Source organism: Argopecten irradians, chromosome 4 (genome assembly GCF_041381155.1).
Source record: "Argopecten irradians isolate NY chromosome 4, Ai_NY, whole genome shotgun sequence".
Classification (NCBI taxonomy): domain Eukaryota; kingdom Metazoa; phylum Mollusca; class Bivalvia; order Pectinida; family Pectinidae; genus Argopecten; species Argopecten irradians.
In genome coordinates this window covers 43,078,366-43,103,184 of record NC_091137.1, presented here as the reverse complement: position 1 = coordinate 43,103,184, position 24,819 = coordinate 43,078,366, and the positions used below count along the sequence as shown (strand labels likewise).

Here is a 24,819-nt window from a genome sequence, read left to right as displayed (position 1 = left end):
TCTAATAGTGTCGTGAAGCCCCATCCATCAATCAATCCATACTCTAAAGGTGTGAGCCAAGGTGAAGACATTACTCCTTTGCTATCAAATCCGCGTTTTTCTTAAAAAAATTTATATACGAGAGGTTCTTATTTAAGTAAATTGAAAGCCCAACTTCTATCAATTTTAATGGAAAAAATGTCCATAAAAGTAATAGTAGGGGCATCAATGTTAAGGGCGTAATAGCCAAAATATGAACAACAAAACCTTTTGATTCCGTCAACGATTAATCTGGCGTTTTTGCATAAATGCGAATAATACTGAATTAATCTCATTTCAATTTATCATGTCTAAGAAATCGTCACAAATTCATATTATCATTTAAAAAAATATTATGCATCCGGCTCAAGCTTATTATAGGTACATGTATTACTTTCAGCTACTTCAGAAATAAATACAATTGAACAGTTTCTTTTCAAAAATGATTTTATTTCAACAATATTGTACTAATGGTCTAACGTTAAAGACATTAAAATGAAATGCTGGACCCAGTTGTTGATATAATTATAATAAGCACATCGTAATAAAACATGTGCCCTTGTAGAACCATGTCGGTAAAAAAAAAAAAAAAAAATAGGTACATGTATTACTTTCAGCTACTTCAGAAATAAATACAATTGAACAGTTTCTTTTCAAAAATGATTTTATTTCAATAATATTGTACTAATGGTACAAACCTAAATTGGTCAAATGTCAAAACCTTCATAGTTCATTACAATGTACAGAATAAAGAAAAAAAAATATTCAGTGTTTTTTTCAATATTTGTGGTCAAACAAATTTGAATTTCGCATGACTGACATAATAAATAAATGTACATGTATTTTAAAAACTATTACAATTACGGATTAAATAAGGAGATAATCAAAGCCTATAGCTACTTATCCCTTTCTCCAATCTCAAGCCATAAAAGAGTCTAAAATAAGTTATTGATTATTTATATCCTTACCATTTAATATTGATTTCCAATTGACATGTGAAGAATCTTAAACCTTTTTTAAACCTTTTGCACTAGAAAATTTTCATTTTGATACACTATATATGCGTAAAACTTATAGAAGTAGTCAGAAGGCTTTATTTTCTATCCCCGATGTTGTCAGAATAATTTATATTTTATCATCCTCTTTCTCGTCTTTTTCTTTCTTCAATAAGCAACATGCCGCAATGATACCCAAAAGCTAAAAACGGAAGAACACATCATTATAAATACAAATGATAAGGTACAAAAAAGGTACGCAAAATTTATAAATTTTAAAATGTTCAAATGAAAACACAGTTAACGATTGAGAGTTATGGTGGCTGATTTCGGCCATGTCGCAATATCATATTGACGACACAGCCATACGAAGAGTGACAGTGCCCATGCAAAGATCGAGATAGTCACTATATGGTCCATTATCGTTTTGTTTTTTGCATGGCGTATTGTCGCTCTGGATTTAGCACGGCGCATTGTTGTTTTTCACGCGCATTGTTGTACTGTCACTCTTTGCATGGCGCATCGCCTTTGCATTGACGGAGTGCGATTTTGCCCAAATTAGCCAATAAAGATATGTCCAGGCTATACTTGTGACTTGTAACGAAAATTACATTTTTTTGCTAAATCAATAGAAACTGCTTTAAACCTATACATATTAACGGTAAATTTCAGAAAATTTGCACTTAGAAGTGATTGCGGTAATTGTGTTATCTGTATGCCGTTAACGTAATCTAGGTAAACTTAAAATGTTCAAAATCAAATTTTCTATTGAAATTTAATTGCGTAAAAATTAGTGCGCATACATTATGGATTCTTTCCTTTTATTGATTTTTTTCACCCCTGTTTTTTTTTTATCCAAAAAACTTGAAATATCTCACATTGAGCAATAATTATATCCAAATGAGTATTAAAACGAAGGAGACTGTTGCATGTCGTACCAATTACAGAAACCATTTTTTCTTGAGGTTACACGAGTGTGTACAAAAAAGGTGTACTTTGTGACACGACCCACGGGCACCCTTTTCCTATAACGTACTGTATGAGGCAGTAAGGTTAAACTTATACGATTAGCCTGATCAAATTTCCTCTTGTATTAGCTGTTAAGTTTTTCCCCGCGATTATTTCATTTACACACTTTTTTTCTGTCGAAAGTGTTCTAGAAATATCCCTTGACATAGAGACCAATAAAAGTTACTATATTATAAAAATCGGCAGTATAATTCAGCAACTGCGAGACCAATTTTGTCGGAGACAGATGTAATCATATTATACCAATAATTGCTATTACGTACCTCCAGTCCCCCGATACCGGCCCCTACGCCAATCACAATGTTGAAGTACTGACTAAAACGGTCTTTGATGGACTCGTAACAACCCTGGAATACGGAAGTAGAAACAAGAAAAAATTCTACATGTTATTTGTATTTAAAAGCGATGTCAGGCATCAAATTCAAAACATGTAAAAATAGCATCGAAAATTTTCAAATGTAAAAAAATAACCCACAAGAGTCGGATCCGGATGAAGAGAAGTATAGAAAAAGAAAGAAAGAAAATACTGTAAAGTAACTTGTAAAGGACATGTATTGTAAAGTATTGTAAAAGTATCTTTTGACCTGTGATCTCTATACATTTTGTACATGATAAGATATAAACTGGCCTGTGACCTTTACATTTGAGTAGTATGAGTGAGTTGACTGCGACCTTTATATTTGTGTAATATCAGTTGGCTGTGAGCTGTACCTGTACCTTTTTGTAATATGCGTTGATCTGTGACCTTCACCTTGTAGTAGTATGAGTTGACCTGTGACCTTTACCTTTGAGTAGTATGGGTTGGCCTGTGACCTTTACCTTTGAGTAGTATTAGTTGACCTGTGACATTTACCTTGAAATAGTATTATTTGATCATTGACCTTTACCTTTGAGTAGTATGATTTGATCTTTGACCTCTACCTTAGAGAAGTATGATTTGGTTTTACCTTTGAGTAGTATTAGTTGACCTGTGACCTTTACCTTTGAGTAGTATTTGTTGACCTGTGACCTTTACCTTTGAGTAGTATGATTTGATCTTTGACCTCTACCTTAGAGAAGTATGATTTGATCTTTGACCTTGACCTTTGACCTTTATCTTTGAATGATCTGACCTGTGACCTTTACCTTTGAGTAGTATGAATTGACCTTTAACCTTTACCTTTGAGTAGTATGAGTCGGCCTGTGTAATAGGACACGTGGTATTGACCATGGAGTTGAGAAATCCTGTAAGATCACTAGGGAAGGCGCCCGTGTTGGAGAACTCACAACACGTCGCGGGGATCGTAGCGTTTCCCAGGACGTAATTTCCGCCACCAGAGTCATAGGCGTAGGTCGTATTCCAATTAGAAATTGAGGCGTATTCTGAACCACTGTCCACACCGCAGCATTGGAACTACAATGTACGTAACAAGTGCACATTAGTGGAACGCTTTATGACATCTATTAATCCGGGAAATTGATACGAAAATGAATTTAATATGGCTTTATAATTAGCTTCATCATCACTGGCTCTATGCCGGGAATCGAATGATGCTGGACGCTGTAAGTTCTATTGAGCGTATCTGTCAAACAACGAGTGCATTATAAAAAGAAACGTCATTATCTGTCAGCTTAAGCAAAAACTTAAGTCTGAGACTGTATTGTGATCCAATCTCATTATATATGCAAAAATTTGCTTTTAATGTGAAAATATTAAAGTGAATAGTCGGGCAAAGAAAACCAGTCTAAATGCGTTCATTGGCCTTCCAAAAGTTCTCACATATTAATACGACGGTCAAGTTCTGCTTAGTTTCCCAGTTCTGACCATTAAAGTAAAGAAAGTTGAAAGCATTGAAAGCGAGGCTGTGTGAAAATGTAACCACGGACATAGTGAGCCGGGAGGACGTTTTAGAATTCCCATACTTTAAATTAATTTCTTTGTAAGGAAACCGTTTGGCGTCATGTAAACAAAATAAAACAATCCGTGTCATGAGTTCATCTGGATCAGGGATGGCTTCCATTGTGCTCACTTGTAATACATACATAGATGTGGACGACATCGAAAGCGAGGCTGATGATGTCAGATGTATCATACGGGCCCTTGTAGCGACTCTGTTGTAACGCTTTCAGATTATCCCGAGCGTACGTCTCAAACTGTAAATATCAAAACATTGTTCGCTCATACAAAGAAACATTGAAAATCCATATGTCAATCTGACACACTTGTCTCTTTAACTTTTTTTTTAAACATGGTTAGAATGTTGCGTCAATATGACGCACTCGCCTCAAACTTTTTTCACCAGTTACACTGAATATCATTACATGCTTGAGATTCCAAATGCATTAATCAACGTTTTCAGAAAACGGTATCTTTCCAAAAGTAGCCGTGACGTAAAAGAAACTATCTTAAAAGGTTTGTTTTGAATACAAAAATATATACACTGCATCTGTATATATGTTGTACATTTAAAGTGAATAGTCGGGCAAAGAAAATTAGTTTAAATGCGTTCATTGGCCTTCCAAAAGTTCTCACATATTAATACGACGGTCAAGTTCTGCTTACGTTTCCCAGTTTTGACCATTGAAATAAAGAAAAGTTGAAAGCATTGAAAGCGAGGCTGCGTGGAAATGTAACCACGGACATAGTCAGCCGGGAGGACGTTTTAGGATTCCTATACTTTAAACTAATTTCTTTGTACGCAGACAGATTTTCACGAGATATTTTATTTTTCTATTTCATAAGAAATTATACTGGATACATTCACACCAATTTTACCGACTTTAGCCATCCTTGCCCGACTGTTCACTTTGAAGGGTTTAAAGAAAACATGTCTAAATACACATTTAGGATATCAGTAACTGTATTACATGTGTATTTTTTAGATATATTTTTAATTCCTTAAACATTTTCTCATAGTTATGCCTAAAACTATTAGACATTTCATGCAATAAACGGAGTGATTGTATCACAAATTACTAGTTTTCGAGTTTACTTAGGTCGTGTTTGCTTTAACCATTTCAAGTTATGAAGCTGGTAACAAACATTTTTAAGCCAATTAAACGGCTCGTTACAAGCAAGATGAGATTACGAGAACATGCATGGTGGCCACATTCCTTGCCGGTTTTTGTCCTATTTGCCATTGCAGTGCACCAAGGCTACCTACCCTAACTGCCCTTATACTTAATCCAAGGTACATGTATATGGTTGTTTACATTACGTATCAATGTAATTCAGTTTTCAAGACTCGAGTATTTTCCTATAGTTTTGTACCTATGATATCTATCAACAGGCCGGCCTACTATTGTTGGTATTAGATCTTAGTGAAATTTATTGGCGGACATTTAATGACGCACCGATAACATTTATTTAAGCTCCATTTGAGAATGTTATGTTAATATGGAATTTGTGAATATTATTCATTTGTTGATAGATTCTACGAAGACCAGGAAAACAAATACATGTAGTATTGTTTCTGATAAATGTAAATGTTTCCTCACTTTTATACAGCGATTGTGTCTAAACCTAAAAGATAACACAGGACAGCGCGTTAAAAGAATACCACTTTTAGATGTGTCTTATAATGTCCTCAAAGACGAGCGATCCCAGTTGGAAATGAACGAATATCAAATTGAAGAGAAAGACTTTTCATGCAAACAATTTATAAATTTAGATCATTTATACAAATCAACATGGCTTGTATGAACATGTGCACATTAAATGTTATAATAAACCCTAGAACCCTATCGTTGGCCCTTACCTCATTTTTGTAGACAATGGAGAGTACCACAGCAGTGCCCTGTCCTAACAATATCGTCACCACGATCACAATGTACTGTAAAACAAATTACAAATACTAGTTTAAAGTGTCTTAGCGATATGCTTAATCAATGATATGAGATAGCCCAAAAATGGATGAGAGTACCACTATTGCAAAGAGACCCAAAACGGATATGCCACAGCCTCCCAAAACATACAAGACATGCATACACAAAACACATTTCATACTGTGGAGGCCGTTCCTATAATGACCCTAGCTGTTACTACGACGTTAAACACAATCAACTGACCAAACAACTAGTAGAACGAATATACGTACCCGGCCTACTATACCTTTCGGCAGGATACGAAATGGTCACCATGTGTGCTATAGGAGCAAGGCCTGAAAAATCACTCGGGCACAATTTGTTATACTTTGTTGAAGGTTTGCGATTATTTTAATCGTATATATGCATTTATGTATTAGATTTTTCCCCAAAAGAAACATATAAGGACCATTCTTAATATCTACTTTACCACCACTCATAAAACGTCAAATTCATAATTTTTAGACTTGCCGTATAATTTTTCTTCGAAGAGACCATCGTATTTATATGTGAAAAAAATAATGTTTCGCTGTAAATTTGATATTTATACGGTTCAGTTTTTATTGCCTAGTAGGTATAAGTGATAATGTGTAGTACAGACGTTTTAATAATGGTTTGTATGATCATTTCTTTGCTCCATTAGTAGTAATAGGCACCAACTGTAGCTCTAAAGACAACACCATTATATATTAATTATTTGTTTTTTAAGTCTTTTGAGCTACTTTATTGCATTCTCGGCCGGAAGGGAAGTAACTCTGATGGACGAGAAAGCAATATTGCAGCTAATCAACTAGTAGATGTACTAAATATTGAGAAACATTCACTTACTATCTAAAAGTACATGGCATACATATTGGAAAATGAAATATTTTTGTGGTAATTTCTGATACCTTACTAAATTATCGTAAACAAATTTAACAGTAACGGTTTAATAATAATAAGATGAAAGTCTAATTGAGAAAACAAGGATTGAAATGTTTCCTTGTGCTTTGTCATATGATTAAGCGCTTTTAGATGTATCAAAAAATATATATCAGGAATTTTTCTTTTGTGTGTAAAACATAATATACAATGTAATTGTTTTATGTTCAACGAATCAAAGAAAAGTTTCCACACAACAAACCATTCCTATAATAAAGTATCCAAACCTTGCTGAACTACATTTTTTGACAAAATCACAAGAAATTATCTTCAATCCTGAACATATAAACTGAAAATAGAACTAGACATATAGTGAAATTCTTAAAATCACAAAAGCAAAACAAAAGACACATACTTAACCAAATTTGCAAAACTATGTAATACAACTTTCATTAAAATCGTAGAAAAGTAAAGAGTGAAATGCTACTTACTATAATAAGACATTTATTGTTCTCACAGCACGCACCACAGAAGCCCATCAACGCCGTAATGAAGACGAAGCCTCCCAGTCCAATGAAGACGTACGCCGCTGACTCCAGCAAGGATGGCGTCACGACGTCATCAACGTTTAAAGAACTTGTGGCACTTCTCGTCAGAACGAGAATCTCGCTCTTATCTAGTAGGATGAAGATCCCGCCGGCCAGGCATCCTCCACCAAACAGCTGATAATAAACAGGTAATAAGTCTGAAATATCGTATGGAACAACAACAACGGTTGTTTCATGAAATTAGATCTTAATATTTTCTTGTTTAAAAGGTTTTGAGGCTATGCTTTTCCGAAATGTGTTCTACAGCTGAGTTTATGAAGTTGGTCTAGAACATATGCATTCAATTTTCAGAGAAATAACCATCCAGGTGAGTAATTCAAGAAGAAAAAGAGAGATTCTCTTAATCGTTTGGGAAGTTGGAAATTAATTGTGAATATTTTTATACGAAAAAGCTGTGACGAAAATATCAAAAATAGAAAAACAACCAGACATGATTTTACAAGTAAGAGATTGTCAAGCTATACGCTGTCTAATTTTTCGTGATTATAACTAAATACGAGAAAATGTAATATTTTAGATGTTTTGAAACCATCGCTCTCTTACTATAAACTTAAATATTGATTCATTTTATCGATCAAATTTTCGCTATCATTGTAATGTGCCGAGAAATCGCGAAAATATATGGTATATTGTCTATATAAACTATGATGTATGTCATACCCACTAACTTACCAGGAATATGGTGTTAAAGACGATGAGATAGCACTTGGAGCACCCCATGGTAAGGGTGTCTGAGTTTATCCCTGTAACAGTCTCTGGAAAAATATTAAATCTTCATAAATGTCAACATATATGTATATGTACCAGAATAATAACTGCATATCATTTTTTTTAATTTACCGTTGCTTTGTCTTTGAACAATGCAGTAATATTACCCAACAACACATGTTATTGATTTGAAGTTGACATCATTGTTGCGGTATTTATTATAAACAGGTACAATGTAAATAAACCATGGATCGATATCAGCAGGATAATTCAGGTAAGTAATGTGTGTATTGTGTATAAAAAAACCCGTCTCTACATCCTTATGTTATTCGACGGACTCCCACGTATTTCCGCTTTATTTTCAGTCTCCATGAAACATGTTAATTATGAATTCTGTGGTAATACCAACTTTCAAGTATTTTTCTCAATATTTTTTGAAGTTATAAAGTCATAGACAAAAAAAAAGAAAAAAAACAAAAAACGGAAGGAAGTACATGGACTTCAAAGACGCGGATTTTTTCTTCGCGTGGCATCACAATACTCGACGTTCAATTCTTTCAACGTATGCAAAATAACCTCACCTAAAACTAACCAATGAAAATGGGTATTACAAAGAAAATGAAATTATTAGAAGATATATTCCTTTCTCAGAATGATTGCGAATCCATTTCATCTATTTACTAGTAGTTTACTGAAAATAACTTTTTTAGCATTTGGTTTCAGCAAAAATATTATCAATTATACTAGAGATTTATTTATCACATAACTGGCCCATCCAGCTATGTCATACGACTATGTCATAAGTATCTTAAGACACATGTGTGATAACACTATTATGACGTCACATGTATTTTTGATGTCATATTATATACACGATGTCACATGATTGTCTCAGTAGACGGAAACGTCACGAAATTTAAAGTTTTACTTATAACTATATTAATAAAAGTATGTGATAAATATAATCTTACACTAGTGACTATCTAATATGAAATATACCACTCGTCTAAAAGCTCGTGGCATATCATAACTATTAAACTGGCTAGATCCACTATATATTATCCAAGTCACTGATTATACAAGCCAGGGGAATACAGAAAATGTAATATGTTTTAGGGGAATAAAAGTTGGTCGGGAATACATGGAACTCCATCTTAAAGAATAGAATATATTAATAAAAAAGAATGGATTAAAAAGCAATTCTCAATTAACAATAAATACATAGAAATTACAAGGTTGAAGCTACTTACATGATTTAAGCGAAAGTTCCCTTCCTTCACAATTTTAACAAGGTAAACTGAACGTTCTTTTTGTGGCCTGTCACAGTAATACGTAAACCCCAACTGCACAACTTGATCAGGAAGTCATGCGTTAAAGTTATAACTTGTATGAATGACAATGTATCTCTCGACATTTGTCCACTACAACTTGCCATAGTCCCTAAATAGATAAGTTAAGCCTCTTTATAAATACAACGCAACTCTGTTATTTCTGGTGTTTAATTGTTTTGTCAAACTGTACCAAGAGTTGAATGTTTTAAACCCTCTATCATGTAGACGTTTGGGTTTTGAATGAGAATTACAACATTTTCTGTGTTAGTATTGTTGAAAGGATATATCGTATGATAAATTGGATAAATATTTGGCCTATCGCACGTGGAAAGAGGTCAAGTTGTTACTTATTAAACATGTAGATTGATTTGGATATGCTGAATAAAACAATATGATATGAAATATAATACTATTGGTATTAAATGTAAACTTTCTTTTGTGTGCAGTTTTCTTTCGCAAATTTCGCGATCAAGGTAAGGCCGCAAAAATGTCTCCGCTGAATTAAATGTACATGTATATGTATCTACAAGTAGCATTTCATGGACGTTTTTAACAATTTTATTTAGTGAAATTTAACCTCCACGACTTTTTGTCAAAATAAAAATAGCGTAATATCCATGGGAGTAATTTGATATACAAATATCCTACGTAAAGAATAGATTATTTTCAATTATTTCATGACCTCTACAAAATTGCCGTAAGCTTACCATTATATTTTGATGACGACTTTTCACGACGATTTCGCAATTCAGTTTAAAACTCTAGGTATGCACTTGTTCTCTAATTTTTTTATCATATGATGTTAATTTACAACATTATCTATACTATTATTAAAAATATTTAAGTTGCAGCCACCTATACTAGAATTAGAAATATAGTAGTAGCCCCTTCTTTCTCAAACACGTGCTCGTGAATTACTGTTATTACTTTTTGTAGAATTGCATATACTTGTATATTCTGTATCATATTGTGGAAATTGTGTTTATATAAGTTGTTATAAATTGTGCCCAATCCGTTTGCCAGTCATTTACAGTAATATAATATTAAACTAATCTTGTAAATAAAAAGTTATCGCGGAAAACCACAAAAAAATATGCTAAAATTATATCGCAAGCGACAATTGGTTGGGTTACAGTATTAGTAAAGCAGTGTACATTCGCGTAAGCACACTTCCACATCAAAAAATATTTAAAAAAAAACAAAAATCAATTATGTCATGAAATTTTCTAATTCCAAATGCTGACGCTTGTGTATTGAGACCTGGGTGGATGTCCCAGAACATCAAACCAGTCATATCGTAAACACACTGTCATTCTAACCTTTTACTTCCTCTTATGTGAGGCATATTTGTAATAGTAATCAATGAATTTACAAATAAAAGACCGCTGTCGCTATAACTTCAATGTTCGCCTCTAACAGACCACTCTGATCGCGTCATTTACAGGTATGATGGTATTAAAAATATCCGTCAATGATTATAAATTGAAACAGCGATATGGTGATTTTTTTCGTTGAAATGTGTGAAACCTTTAGTCATTCTTTTGATGACAATAATCAAGGCTAATGGTGTAAAGAGAAATTTTCTCGCCAGAAACACTTAATTTGTTACTAAAAATATCTCCAAAAGAATTTTAATTTGATAAATTAAGCATGATTTTAAACTCGACGAAGATTATTACGCATAAAATTTGAAATATCCTATAAATAATGCATTTAATTTTCAATATAAATTCAAATTTTGTATAATATTGATGTCAGTGCATTCTGATATCGATACACACGTATTTTCTATTAATAGATACAAAACTGTTTTAAGTTAACAGTATAAAGCCAGAGTGATGAGGGTAATCGAAATCTTAACCATTTTGATCATATCTATGTTTGAATATGTACCATTCAGTCGACCATGAGAACTGTACCTGCTGCCCCTATTGCATGGTCGATAAAGGCGACTAAATTTAGGATATCATCTTTTCTCTTCTTCTTAACCGATATTTTCACTGAGTTGACCGCTCCCCACTGGGAGAAAGGTTCTGGGTTCACTTTGGCAGTCCGCCCGTTATCAGTATAATGCGTGCTTTTTGCTGTATTTGACGGTGAGGTAGTGCACCCAAATCGATGAAATGGCGAAGTTTTGAACAATGATTTTTAAATCTGAGTTAGTATTAAAGAAAAAGTTATAATACACGAACATAGGTATTTAACTTAGCGATATGGGAAGACCTTTTACAAATTTGGAATAGAAACTTCTGTTTTAATCACATGACAGTACTAAATTCACGAGAAAATGGAGACAATCACAGAAACAATTTTATTAAAAACGATAAAATCACAAATTCAATCAACTTCTATAACAATAATGTTGCTGCCATAGCTATGCTGATAGATGAATCGAATAAGGGAGCTTAGATAGAGGAGATATCACATGGTAACTATGTGTTCTCTTCTAGTAGATAATTATTCACAGTTTACTGTTTTGCCCTCTCCATCTGTTCATGACGTTTTGTGTGCATGTTCATATGTACGATTTCCCACTTCTTCATCCATGGTCCTTGTAAGGTTATGTCGAAGTCGGGATCGCACTCCTATAAAACATACGAGATAAAATATTCACTGGTTATAACACAAAAGTTAAGCAACCCTTAAAGAAAAATTAACATTATGACATACGTGTATGTTATTTGTGTGCGTTTTGTGATCAGGATATGCCTAAAAATAAAATTTTAAAAAATCAGATGAAACCAGAAGGGACTGTTTACGTTAAAGGGACAATTCAGTGAAGTAAATTCTTCCATAATGAGGAAAAACGGTATAAAGCTAGTATATTAATAATCCGAAATAAAAGGCCAAAATAAATTCAAAGTAAAATCAAAATCATTTCTATGGAATATATATTCAGCCACTATAGGGCCTTCTTCAGTCCGAAAAAAAAAATGAAAAAAAAAATAAAATAAAAAATCTTCCACATCACTATGAAGCAAAATGTTGCATAAAACTATTGTTATACGTCCTTTCTGAAAAATGATATAAGTGTGGCTATGTATTGATAATTACTATCTCCATGTCCTTCACAGAGGCCTTCTGTACGGCGGTTCGGTCTACAGCCACGAATGATTCCCAGTCGATTTTGACATTTTTATCAGAGGAAGACCTCATCACCACGCCATTCTTCATTCCCCACAGACCGTACGGTTTGTCCGGTCTCTGCCATCTTAAGTCAAGAGCCCATCGTACCTGCTTCGAAAGGTTAGGTAGACTGAAACACACAAGTAATACTAGCACTACAGCAAAACAACAAGTTTTAAATGCTATTACACAAAATATAACAGTCTATACTTCACACTAAAAGCAAACCTCAGAAATGCATGAGATGATAATTTGGATAAAGTAAGAAATGCCATTATCATCATCTTAATGAAAACCCTTAGCTAGCTAGCGACGTTGAGGTATTATATACATATATATTTGGAGAATCAAAGGAAATAATGATTATGGATACGTTCATTTTTGACGGTGAAAATTAAAAGATAAAAAGAGAAGAAAAAGAAAATAATCAAGTTCAATGTAAGTTCTTATAAACTAACGAGAGGCGATAAAGTTTCGATGATATCTGTATAGGTTATCATAAAGGATGAATTTGTATTAATATCAATGTTTAAATTCAGAATCCTTGTCACGTTCGTAACCAACCTTCTATGTGGTGTAACGTTATTGAAGAGTAAAAATCCGCCATACGGAACAGGACACGTGACTGTGTCTCTCGCCATATTTAAACCTAGGAGACAAATATACATAAAAATACCTGAATACAGTGTAACATTACACTTAAGAAATTACCTGAATAGAAAAGAAAGACGAATACAGAACTCTGAGTAACTAGAACCGCAAATTTCGTGCACTAAGCGGCATAAATATGTATTCTTCGAATATGTAAACGCTGCACTCAGGATTTAAAGTGAATAGTCGGGCAAAGAAAACCAGTCTAAATGCGTTCATTGGCCTTCCAAAAGTTCTCACATATTAATACGACGGCCAAGTTCTGCTTAGTTTCCCAGTTCTGACCATTAAAGTAAAGAAAAGTTGAAAGCGAGGCTGCGTGGAAATGTAACCACGGACATAGTCAGCCGGGAGGACGTTTTAGAATTTCCATACTTTAAATTAATTTCTTCGTACGCAGACAGATTTTGACGAGAGCTTTTATTTTTCCATTTCATAAGAAATTATACTGGATACATTCACATCATTTTTACCGACTTTAGCCATCCTTGCCCGACTGTTCACTTTAAGAACGAAGGAATATTGCTGTAGATGATGTTTTAAAAAGAGTAACTTTTCGCGACATAAGTTAGTAGAATTAGTTTTTTCTCTACGAACTTTATTTTCATACTTTATTTTTCACCCATTTTCTTTTTAAGACTGGAATGACTTGTTAAATGTATATACCATGGTATCAGCTTTGATTGTCATATTTTTTTTATATACATTGACGTGTAACATACATTACGTGTTCTGGCATATCCAATGGTGCGCATTAGCACACCATGATAGATATGATATGCATGTTACACATCAATGCTTGTCAAAACTATGAGTACTTAAAGACATACCAAGGGACCTTTCCATTTCTTCCTCCTCTAGCATGACGTACCAAGTGCCACCATAGCAACACTGATGGGTAGCTACTTTGCCAGAACGGTTTCCACCCTTCATCATCTAGCAATACATATAGGCCTACAGATCATTAAACGCCAAAAAATACATGTGTGTTAAATCTGATCCATAAGACTGAGACAGATCTCAATAAAATATTTACAAATGTGTTTCTTAATTTGGAGGCCATATTGAGACCGGCGACCAAATATTTTCTGGACTTTGCTTGACCAAGGATTCTACCGACAATGTAATCATACCATGACATCACGTCTTATAAAATACTTGACTAAATCGTCCCAATCAGTTAGGTTGTGTTGTTGTGCTACTTGTGACCATGGTGACAAGCTAGTTATTGCCCTAGTTTCCATAGCACTACTGTCACCTTTAATAGTTGTGGCTTTGAAATGAGCATCGACTTATGCCTATAATGTTGCTCCATCAGCCAAGTATTTTTATTTCCATCGTAAAGAACATTTTGAGTCTGATGATGGAGACAACCATGCCGTGGAGATAAATGACCAAGATATTTTTTTTATTATTACAAAAGTGAGATTTATACCTTAAATCTACTAGAGGATATTTAAGTAAAATGCCTGTCAAACATTTAGCAGCTAATTAAGTACCTGCATGCCGCCATTAAACTCGTCCGTGTCCAGAAGTGGTATCCAGGCCGTCGGCACCATCACCTTGTAGGAATCGTTATCGAAGTAAGCACTGTCTGTAACCAGCAACAAAATTCATCACTACTCAATATATAAAAACACACACTGTCTGTAACCGTCCAACAAAATTAATCGCTACTCAATATATCAAAATATTCTTCTTCTTGAAAATCGTTGGTTGACTAAGTCGGGGATAATTTAACATCGTACAGTTAGTTATATTTTTGAGGTTCATAGTACTTTACTGGATTAGATTTGCATTATATGTAATTTCCATAAACATCACTATTTGTTTTTGCCAAAGCTGGTAAAGTACTTAAAGACACTAATAATAACAAACTAACAAACGTCTTTAAGAAAAGCATTAAAAAGTATTCTTCACATTCGTGACGAGTGCAATAAAACAAGATGTTTTAATTGTACCTATTAAGACTGTACTCACCTTGGTGCCAGGGGACCACGGTAGCCTCGTTCCGGGGTGTTTTAGTGCGGAGGTTCCAGACAGGAGATGAAGCTACATCCGGCCCTATTAATTGTTCTATAACGTTGAGAAGGCGTTCATTTGACCATAAATCGCGATATGCCTAGACGGATAGACACAATAGACGGATTATTAGTTTATTAAAAGATGATGAATAGATGGAGATGTTTATGTCGTTGATCGTACAAATTTTGTTTCTTTTTGAAAATAATATTTCTCATAAGTTTTCTGATCAAGAAGGCGTCCATTTGGCCATGAATCCAGATATGCTTAGACGGAAAATACAACCGGGTAGTTATTAGCACATTGTATACCGAAACATGATATATAAATGGTAATGCTTATGTCGTTAATTGTACAAATTTTGTTGATTCCTCATTTGTTCTTTGATAAAAATCTGCCTAGTGGTCAGGATGATGTATAAATTATTAGCTTACTAAAGCAGAAGAGCTTAAATTCGGTAGTTAATGCAGTCAATGTACTTAACATAAAATGTACCAGATAAATCAATCCATATCAATCAATCTAGTGAAACAAATTTTCAGTATACGACATCCAAATTCTTTTGTTTATGCTAATCGATATTGAATTGCTGTTAACATGTATGATCAAGTTTTACAAGTTATTTTTTTTTATTTCATCCGAATGCATAACAAACATATACATGAATAGGGAACAGTGCAATCATTTAGCATTATTACATGTAATATGACATGAACAAGCATAAGATGGCAGAGGTCAATATTCTAGTCAATATGCTAATAAGCTACTTATGTATATAAGACGTGTCATAACTGCAAAGGCAACATCGATACTGATGACATTAATTATGTAGATAAGAATTAAAGCAAATTTTCACAACCTGAGGTAATTCTCCGGTTTTGTGGAGCAGAATATTGGCTCCGGGGAATTCATCTTCGATCTTGGTTAATCTTTCAAACAATCCACACTCTTTGTATAAATCTACAAACAATAAAGTCAATTACCAACTACAGTTTTAGTATAACAAATATGATAAAAATATGGTCAAACTACTTCCAATGTCGAAAATAATTATTTTCATGATTTTATTCTCAACACTTTTATCCAAAACAACAACAGCAAGCTTCAAAAATAAGGAATACCATTGGCTCAAAAACATATTATCGCATTACCTACAAAAATAAGGAATACCATTGACTCAAAAACATATTATCGCAATACCTACAAAAATAAGGAATACCATTGACTCAAAAACATATTATCGCATTACCTACAAAAATAAGGAATACCATTGACTCAAAAACATATTATCGCATTACCTACAAAAATAAGGAATACCATTGACTCAAAAACATATTATCGCATTACCTACAAAAATAAGGAATACCATTGACTCAAAAACATATTATCGCATTACCTACAAAAATAAGGAATACCATTGACTCAAAAAACATATTATCGCATTACCTACAAAAATAAGGAATACCATTGACTCAAAAACATATTATCGCATTACCTACAAAAATAAGGAATACCATTCGCTCAAAAACATATTATCGCATTACCTACAAAAATAAGGAATACCATTCGCTCAAAAACATATTATCGCATTACCTACAAAAATAAGGAATACCATTCGCTCAAAAACATATTATCGCATTACCTACAAAAATAAGGAATACCATTCGCTCAAAAACATATTATCGCATTACCTACAAAAATAAGGAATACCATTGACTCAAAAACATATTATCGCATTACCTACAAAAATAAGGAATACCATTGACTCAAAAACATATTATCGCATTACCTACAAAAATAAGGAATACCATTGACTCAAAAACATATTATCGCATTACCTACAAAAATAAGGAATACCATTGACTCAAAAACATATTATCGCATTACCTACAAAAATAAGGAATACCATTGACTCAAAAACATATTATCGCATTACCTACAAAAATAAGGAATACCATTGACTCAAAAACATATTATCGCATTACCTACAAAAATAAGGAATACCATTGACTCAAAAACATATTATCGCATTACCTACAAAAATAAGGAATACCATTGACTCAAAAACATATTATCGCATTACCTACAAAAATAAGGAATACCATTGACTCAAAAACATATTATCGCATTACCTACAAAAATAAGGAATACCATTGACTCAAAAACATATTATCGCATTACCTACAAAAATAAGGAATACCATTGACTCAAAAACATATTATCGCATTACCTACAAAAATAAGGAATACCATTGCTCAAAAACATATTATCGCATTACATACAAAAATAAGGAATACCATTGGCTCAAAAACATATTATCGCATTACCTACAAAAATAAGGAATACCATTGACTCAAAAACATATTATCGCATTACCTTCAAAAATAAGGAATACCATTGACTCAAAAACATATTATCGCATTACCTACAAAAATAAGGAATACCATTGACTCAAAAACATATTATCGCATTACCTACAAAAATAAGGAATACCATTGACTCAAAAACATATTATCGCATTACCTTCAAAAATAAGGAATACCATTGACTCAAAAACATATTATCGCATTACCTACAAAAATAAGGAATACCATTGGCTCAAAAACATATTATCGCATTACCTACAAAAATAAGGAATACCATTGACTCAAAAACATATTATCGCATTACCTACAAAAATAAGGAATACCATTGGCTCAAAAACATATTATCGCATTACCTACAAAAATAAGGAATACCATTGGCTCAAAAACATATTATCGCATTACCTACAAAAATAAGGAATACCATTGACTCAAAAACATATTATCGTATTACCTACAAAAATAAGGAATACCATTGGTTCAAAAACATATTATCGTATTACCTACAAAAATAAGGAATACCATTGACTCAAAAACATATTATCGCATTACCTTCAAAAATAAGGAATACCATTGACTCAAAAACATATTATCGCATTACCTTCAAAAATAAGGAATACCATTGACTCAAAAACATACCATTATCGCATTACTACGGTGGCTGATTTATGCCGCATTTCGTCTTTTCGTCTTTTCGCCCCGAAAAGACGAAAATTAAATATCTTAATTCTCGTCTTTTCGTCTTTTCGCCCCGAAAAGACGAAAATTAACAAATTTAAATTTCGTCTTTTCGTGGCGAAACGACGAAAAGTCAAACACGAAAAGACGAAAGTGAAGCACGCTAATTAGCGCCTTTAATTTTCGTCTTTTCGCCTTCAAAAATCTCGTCTTTTCGTCTTTTCGTCTTTTCGCCCCGAAAAGACGAAAATTACAAACCTTAAATTTCGTCTTTTCGTCTTTTCCGCCCCGAAAAGACGAAAATTAACAAACCTTAATTTTCGTTTTTTCGTCTTTTCGCCCCGAAAAGACGAAAATTAACAAACCTTAAATTTCGTCTTTTCGTCTTTTCGCCCCGAAAAGACGAAAATTAACAAACCTAAAATTTCGTCTTTTCGTCTTTTCGGGGCGAAAAAACGAAAATTAACAAACCTTAATTTTCGTCTTTTCGTCTTTTCGCCTTTTCGCCCCAAAAAAATACAAATTACAGATATACTTTGTCATCTATCATATACGACGGAGATTATAATGTAATTTCTAATGTACAATTATGATGAAGACCATGTCATGTATGTAGTCAAAATGTCTTTTCAAATAATACACAGTACATTGTACCTACTGATTGACTGTTATAATTAACTGTATTTGAGCAATTTCTTGGTACAAGTCCTTCCTTTAAACTCAAAGTCTTCACGAGTTGTCTTTCATAAATTATTTTGTTAACAAGTTTATCCGTGGTTCAAATGCTTTCAAATAATACCCGCCGACAACTTTTTTTTCCCAAGTTGTGTAGGGGAGGCAACTCCTGTAAGTGCTATGTTTAGCATCTGAAGTTCATTATGGTCCTTTCATATACACGGCAATGTTTTGATAAGCGTAATTGCTAAAGAGGGCGATTAGAACACAAAAAGTAAGATATTAATGAATTTAAAAAAAATGTATCAATCACGCTAGAGGATTTGCGGAATGATGAATCTGTTAGTGGCACGTGGCATATGCCACGTGTGAGAAATCTACGTAACTGCTGTAAACAAACATGTTGACTTCTGTTTTAAAACTTCTAATCTTAGTTATTGATGAAGATACTTGTAATACTAACAATTTAATAAATCGATTGTTATCATAAACTACTTTGATGCTTCTATATTGAACAATTAAGTCAATATTAAGATAAAAAGATTTCAAAATGACTTCCACACCAGACCGGAAGGCGAAAAGACGAAAAGACGAAAATTAAGGTTTGTTAATTTTCGTCTTTTCGGGGCGAAAAGACGAAAAGACGAAAATTAAGGTTTGTTAAATTTCGTCTTTTCGGGGCGAAAAGACGAAAAGACGAAAAATTAAGGTTTGTTAATTTTCGTCTTTTCGGGGCGAAAAGACGAAATTTTAGGTTTGTTAATTTTCGTCTTTTCGGGGCGAAAAGACGAAAAGACGAAAATTAAGGTTTGTAAAATTTCGTCTTTTCGGGGCGAAAAGACGAAAAGACGAAAATTAAGGTTTGTTAATTTTCGTCTTTTCGGGGCGAAAAGACGAAAAGACGAAATTTAAGGTTTGTTAAATTTCGTCTTTTCGGGGCGAAAAGACGAAAAGACGAAAAGACGAAAATTAAGGTTTGTTAATTTTCGTCTTTTCGGGGCGAAAAGACGAAAAGACGAAATTTTAGGTTTGTTAAGTTTCGTCTTTTCGGGGAGAAAAGACGAAAAGACGAAAATTAAGGTTTGTTAAATTTCGCCTTTTCGGGGCGAAAAGACGAAAAGACGAGAATTTTGAAGGCGAAAAGACGAGAATCAAAGTCGCTAATTAGCGTGTATCACTTTCGTCTTTTCGTGTTTGACTTTTCGTCTTTTCGTCTTTTCGCGGCGAAAAGACGAAATTTAAAGTTGTTAAATTTCGTCTTTTCGGGGCGAAAAGACGAAAAGACGAAAATTAAGGTTTCTTAATTCTCGTCTTTTTCGGGGCGAAAAGACGAAATGGCACAAATCAGCTACCGTACATTACCTACAAAAATAAGGAATACCATTGACTCAAAAACATACAGTCAAACCTCGATGATTCGAACTTCGATGAATCGAATTTCTCGCTGTATGGAACTTTTTGTCTGGTCCCGAATTTCTTTACTATATAACATTACTAACTAACCCATGTATGAATCGAAGTTTTATGAATCGAAGTTCTCGATGTATCGAACTTTTTTCATGGACCATTTGTTATAGAATTATAGGTAACTGACACTCGATGATTCGAATAAAAGTTTACCTGTACAGGTGAGTTGTTCGCCGATACCCCGCGGCATGCTGTCACACCTGTCTCGCGACAACGAGATAATTAATATCATCACTGATCAGGCCGATACCTGATGCTTTGTTTTTACAAGCTGCATTATCAAATCATTAGTATGGCAAAGATACAGTTAGTCGTGTTTTTTATGTTCGCCGCCGCCATTGGTAGCGGTTTGTAGAATTTACGGAACGGTAAATAGCGAGCCACATTATTAGTAACTCATCCTCAAAACTTTTACATTGCAAAACTTTGGCATACATACTGGAGCAAATCGATCATTCTAAATCAAAGAATTTTGTAGGTGTTGTAGCGCTTTCGGTTCCCCCTTTTTAGTTTTGTTTTTACAATGTGTTTTCGTTTTTATAATCATTCCGTAATATCAACCATCGCTTAACTAGTCATGTACATGGGTTAGGCCTAGTTCACGCAAGTCTTGTTTATAATATACATATATTGCTAACGATAGCAATACGTGTGATTAAATTGCATACTTCGTTTTTATTTTGTTTTGTTTGTGGTAAATACAGTGATTATAAAGTTTACGAAACGGAGACGATGCATGTACACAACTAGGCTACCACAGTTGGTCATTGTAAAAAAATCGGTCTAATTTCAACCATGAATAATTCGAAGTCTCGATGTTTCGAAGTTTTTCTGTACAATCTATTAAAGATGCTCCACCGCTGACAAATGGTATTTTTTCATTATCAAAACAGCAGCAGACGATTTAGTATTTTTATTCAGTTACAAAAGTTACTTACTTTACACCATTACCGCCATTGAAAAGTTTGAGCTTCTAATTTTACTTCAAGTTAAAAATATAAAAAAATAATTAATTGCATCCCGAAAAAATTCCATGGCACTATATCCTATATGGAATGAAGTACTGATTGCTCATGACCCAGAGGCAATATAAATTATTTTATATTATTTTTTTGTGTTAATTAGACTTATGTATACAAGATTAAACACTAATTATTGCTCAAATGATGAATATCATTTATGCTTTGTCGGTGGTGGAGCATCTTTAAAACTAACTATTGGTTATAAAAGAATGAGAAGAATACTAGGTATATAAACTTCAAGAATCAATCATCATCATGGCGTTTATTTTAACGGTATTCAATTGCAATAACCCAGCGACGTAGATATTACATGTATCTATGGCTCTGAATAAACTAACATATATTCATATGACTCTTCCAACTTTCAATTAAAAAATATTAAAATAAGAAAAAAGTAAATAAAAAAATCATTTTAGTCAGAATTGACGTTTTATGTTACTCTACCCTTGGATGATTACTTTTTATCTTCCCTGCTGAGTAGAGTTTCTGGGCTAGCTTTTCCACCAAACCTTCTGTGGCCAAACGTACAACGTCCAGCTCCTCTTTTGTGAAGAAATTCTCAACAATAACGAAACCCTGCAACAGAGGATTCATATCAACTGTAGAACATGAAATATTCGTGAGTACTTCCTTCGTGGGTAGAATCTTTTATTTCCTCCAATATGTAGAATCTTTTGTGGTTAACTTATGAAACAATGGTACCACTCTAAGTAATTACGCTGTATTGATATATCTGTGATTCCATTGAAACCACGAAAATGTCTACACAGCGGATATTCCATGTCATATAGTATACATACATGTCAATATATGTTTTAAATTTCATCGGAGTATGATCTTTTAATTTGCAAACTGTGTGCAAAAGTTTGCGAACAAAATAAAACGATGAAAAAGATATTGATAACAATGCTTATAATAATGTTTAAACCACATTATGTATTTGCTAAAATGAAATACGATTAAAAGAACGATTTACTTCATTTTTCAAGGGATAATTTTCTAATTTAGAATTTTTTCAAATATAGATATGAAGAAAAAAATAGGTAAATCAGAAAGTCATAAATGTTTGAATTTTGGAAGAAGAATAAGACCTGATTCGTCCTATATATGGCGTCTGTCTTAAATGTTTATAAATACTCTTTCTTATTCTGTATTTGCATATTATTTAGGTAGGTGTTGATTGTGACGGCATGTATCTGCGGGCGTAACGTCAATTTTTTTAGGGAAAACGACGTTAATAATGACGTCACAATGGATACCTATCTGAAAGGGAAACAACTCTGTAATATGCAGAGAAGGAATACCTTTCCCGAGTCACGTACGCAAATCATAGATAATAAACAATGCATAACTTTATCAGGTCAGGGTAGACTACAGGTCACACTTGTGTGGCTATATATAGCGTTAGCTTGTCCTTCAACTAGATCATACAATGTACTCGTAATATAACCAGATACTGATTTGTATGAATTACATAAACACTTTTATTATACAATATAAGTTACTAATATAATTATAGACACTTGATTCACTATAGGCATATCAGAAGAGTATTGTTTAATACTAAATACCAAAAATAAACAAAAAAAACGTGGTATTATGTTTTTTATCATTATTTTTACACTTTTTCGTATATATACAGTGGCGTAGGAAGATGAAACGTAATGGGGGGGCAAAGGTCCTCAATATTTCGTAACACCCCCCCCCCTCCCCGTCGGGCGCCCCGCACCCACAGGAGGTAATTGATATACTTTTTTATAATCATTACATATAATCCTTGTACATTGCTATAAACAGTGGTGTCGCTACAATGTAACAGGAAATTGATGAATACGCAGATAAAGGGTATGCCCTGTGAATTATTATGATAAAGAACGACTGAGATGAGTTTTACGATGGAATTTGAGGATTTTGCGCGCGACGAAGGCGCGAGAATTTGGTGTTTGGGGGATTTCGGGGGTCTCCCCCCCGAGAAAAAAATTTACGATTTAGAATGGCAGAGATGAGTTTTACGCCGCATTTTGTTGAATTTGCGATCGCCGAAGGCGCGGGATTTTGGTGTTCGGGGGGGATTTTGGTGGTTGGGGGGGGGGGGGGGGGGAGGGGGTCTCCCCGGGGAAAAGACGGCTGAGATGAGTTTTACAATGTTTTTTGCTGATTTTAAAGCGTTTTTAGCACGGCAATTTTTCGATTTAAAGAGACCTGCATTTAGAAATGATAATTGTGAGTTCGTCATATCATTATGCAACCCTGCTCGATCTGAACATATCGGATTCACACTATCGGCACATTGTTGTGTAACTCAAAGTAATAATGAATTGAAGACGCATAAACAAATTAATCTTTTAAGAAGCATTTTTTTTAAATAGTATAATCCCTTGATGGACATTTTTAGTCTAGTTCGTGTGTATTGAATTTTCATTGTTAAAAGTTTGAACATTACGTGCTTGAACGTTTTAGGAATCGCGCCGCGGAAAATTTTCTAAAATTAAGTACATAAATGTGCATGAGGACCCTTTTTTAGAACATTTCACTCGGCGAAAATGGGGGGGGGGGGGGGGGGGGGGAGGGTGCAAAAAAATATGTTTGCCCCCCCCCCCCCCCCCCCGCGCTTCCTACGCCCCTGATATATGTACTATATATATTGTTATTTATGTACAATGTATATAAATAAATTCAAGTAATTAATAGAGGCGGTATATTTCACTTTAGCACCAGATCCTCGCAAACAAATATTTGTTAATATTAACACAAACCTGCTTTAAAATATATATATTGTCAAGAAAAAGGTACATATCCATGTGGAGTTGAATGATAAAAAATAAAATGCAACGACCTTCCTCTGTACTTTCGCCGTGTAGTACAAGAGGAAGGTCGCTGATTTTTTCTTTATAGTAAAGTTTGACAAAATATATCGTTTGTTTACTTGTGATGTTTACTTGTTTACAGGATGGTCTCTGAAATGTGATAGCACATACCTTTTTCATTATTCAAAACACAGTCTATAAATTCATTCATATTTCGATAACCACTTCAGTCTATCCTAAACAACTATAAACTCTATGGTCTACAGCTCAATAGTATTTCACCACTAGTCTTCCATATCTCGTACACCGACGTACAACCCCGAGTAACACGGACCCCAACTTCGGTAGACAAACCACATATTGCTCACCTCTTCAAAAAACTGTTTGATCTTGGCTTCTGAAAGCTGACCATGTTTTAGCTCTTTCGTTTGTGGAGGCATTGCTCTAATGTCGAATATTTCTGGATGTGCCTCATCCACAACTCCGCTACAAATCTCTGTGTCCGCCATTATTATATGCTATCGGTGTAGATGGTTTCAAGGTCAAGAGTTATGGAAGGGGAGCACTGTCAGCTTTAATGCTAGAACATCCCCGGTCTGCTACTATTTTAAAGGA

The 24,819-nt window shown here is 33.8% G+C and overlaps 2 protein-coding genes across 2 annotated transcripts; both read right to left on the bottom strand.

The window, feature by feature from the left end:
• Positions 1-428: 428 nt before the first annotated feature.
• On the bottom strand, positions 429-9,422 carry LOC138321757 (tetraspanin-18-like). The gene is made up of 8 exons (XM_069265697.1): positions 9,313-9,422; positions 8,027-8,109; positions 7,238-7,468; positions 5,780-5,854; positions 4,065-4,175; positions 3,202-3,435; positions 2,306-2,389; positions 429-1,215 (listed from the first exon to the last, which is right to left on the bottom strand). The coding sequence occupies exons 2-8, from the start codon at positions 8,072-8,074 to the stop codon at positions 1,144-1,146; spliced, it is 855 nt and encodes a 284-aa protein (XP_069121798.1). The 5' UTR covers positions 8,075-8,109; positions 9,313-9,422; the 3' UTR covers positions 429-1,143.
• A 2,263-nt stretch (positions 9,423-11,685) lies between these two features.
• On the bottom strand, positions 11,686-24,739 carry LOC138321756 (uncharacterized). The gene is made up of 9 exons (XM_069265695.1): positions 24,573-24,739; positions 21,856-21,973; positions 16,052-16,152; positions 15,151-15,292; positions 14,670-14,764; positions 14,001-14,106; positions 13,084-13,168; positions 12,448-12,649; positions 11,686-11,978 (listed from the first exon to the last, which is right to left on the bottom strand). The coding sequence occupies exons 1-9, from the start codon at positions 24,711-24,713 to the stop codon at positions 11,862-11,864; spliced, it is 1,107 nt and encodes a 368-aa protein (XP_069121796.1). The 5' UTR covers positions 24,714-24,739; the 3' UTR covers positions 11,686-11,861.
• Positions 24,740-24,819: the final 80 nt, after the last annotated feature.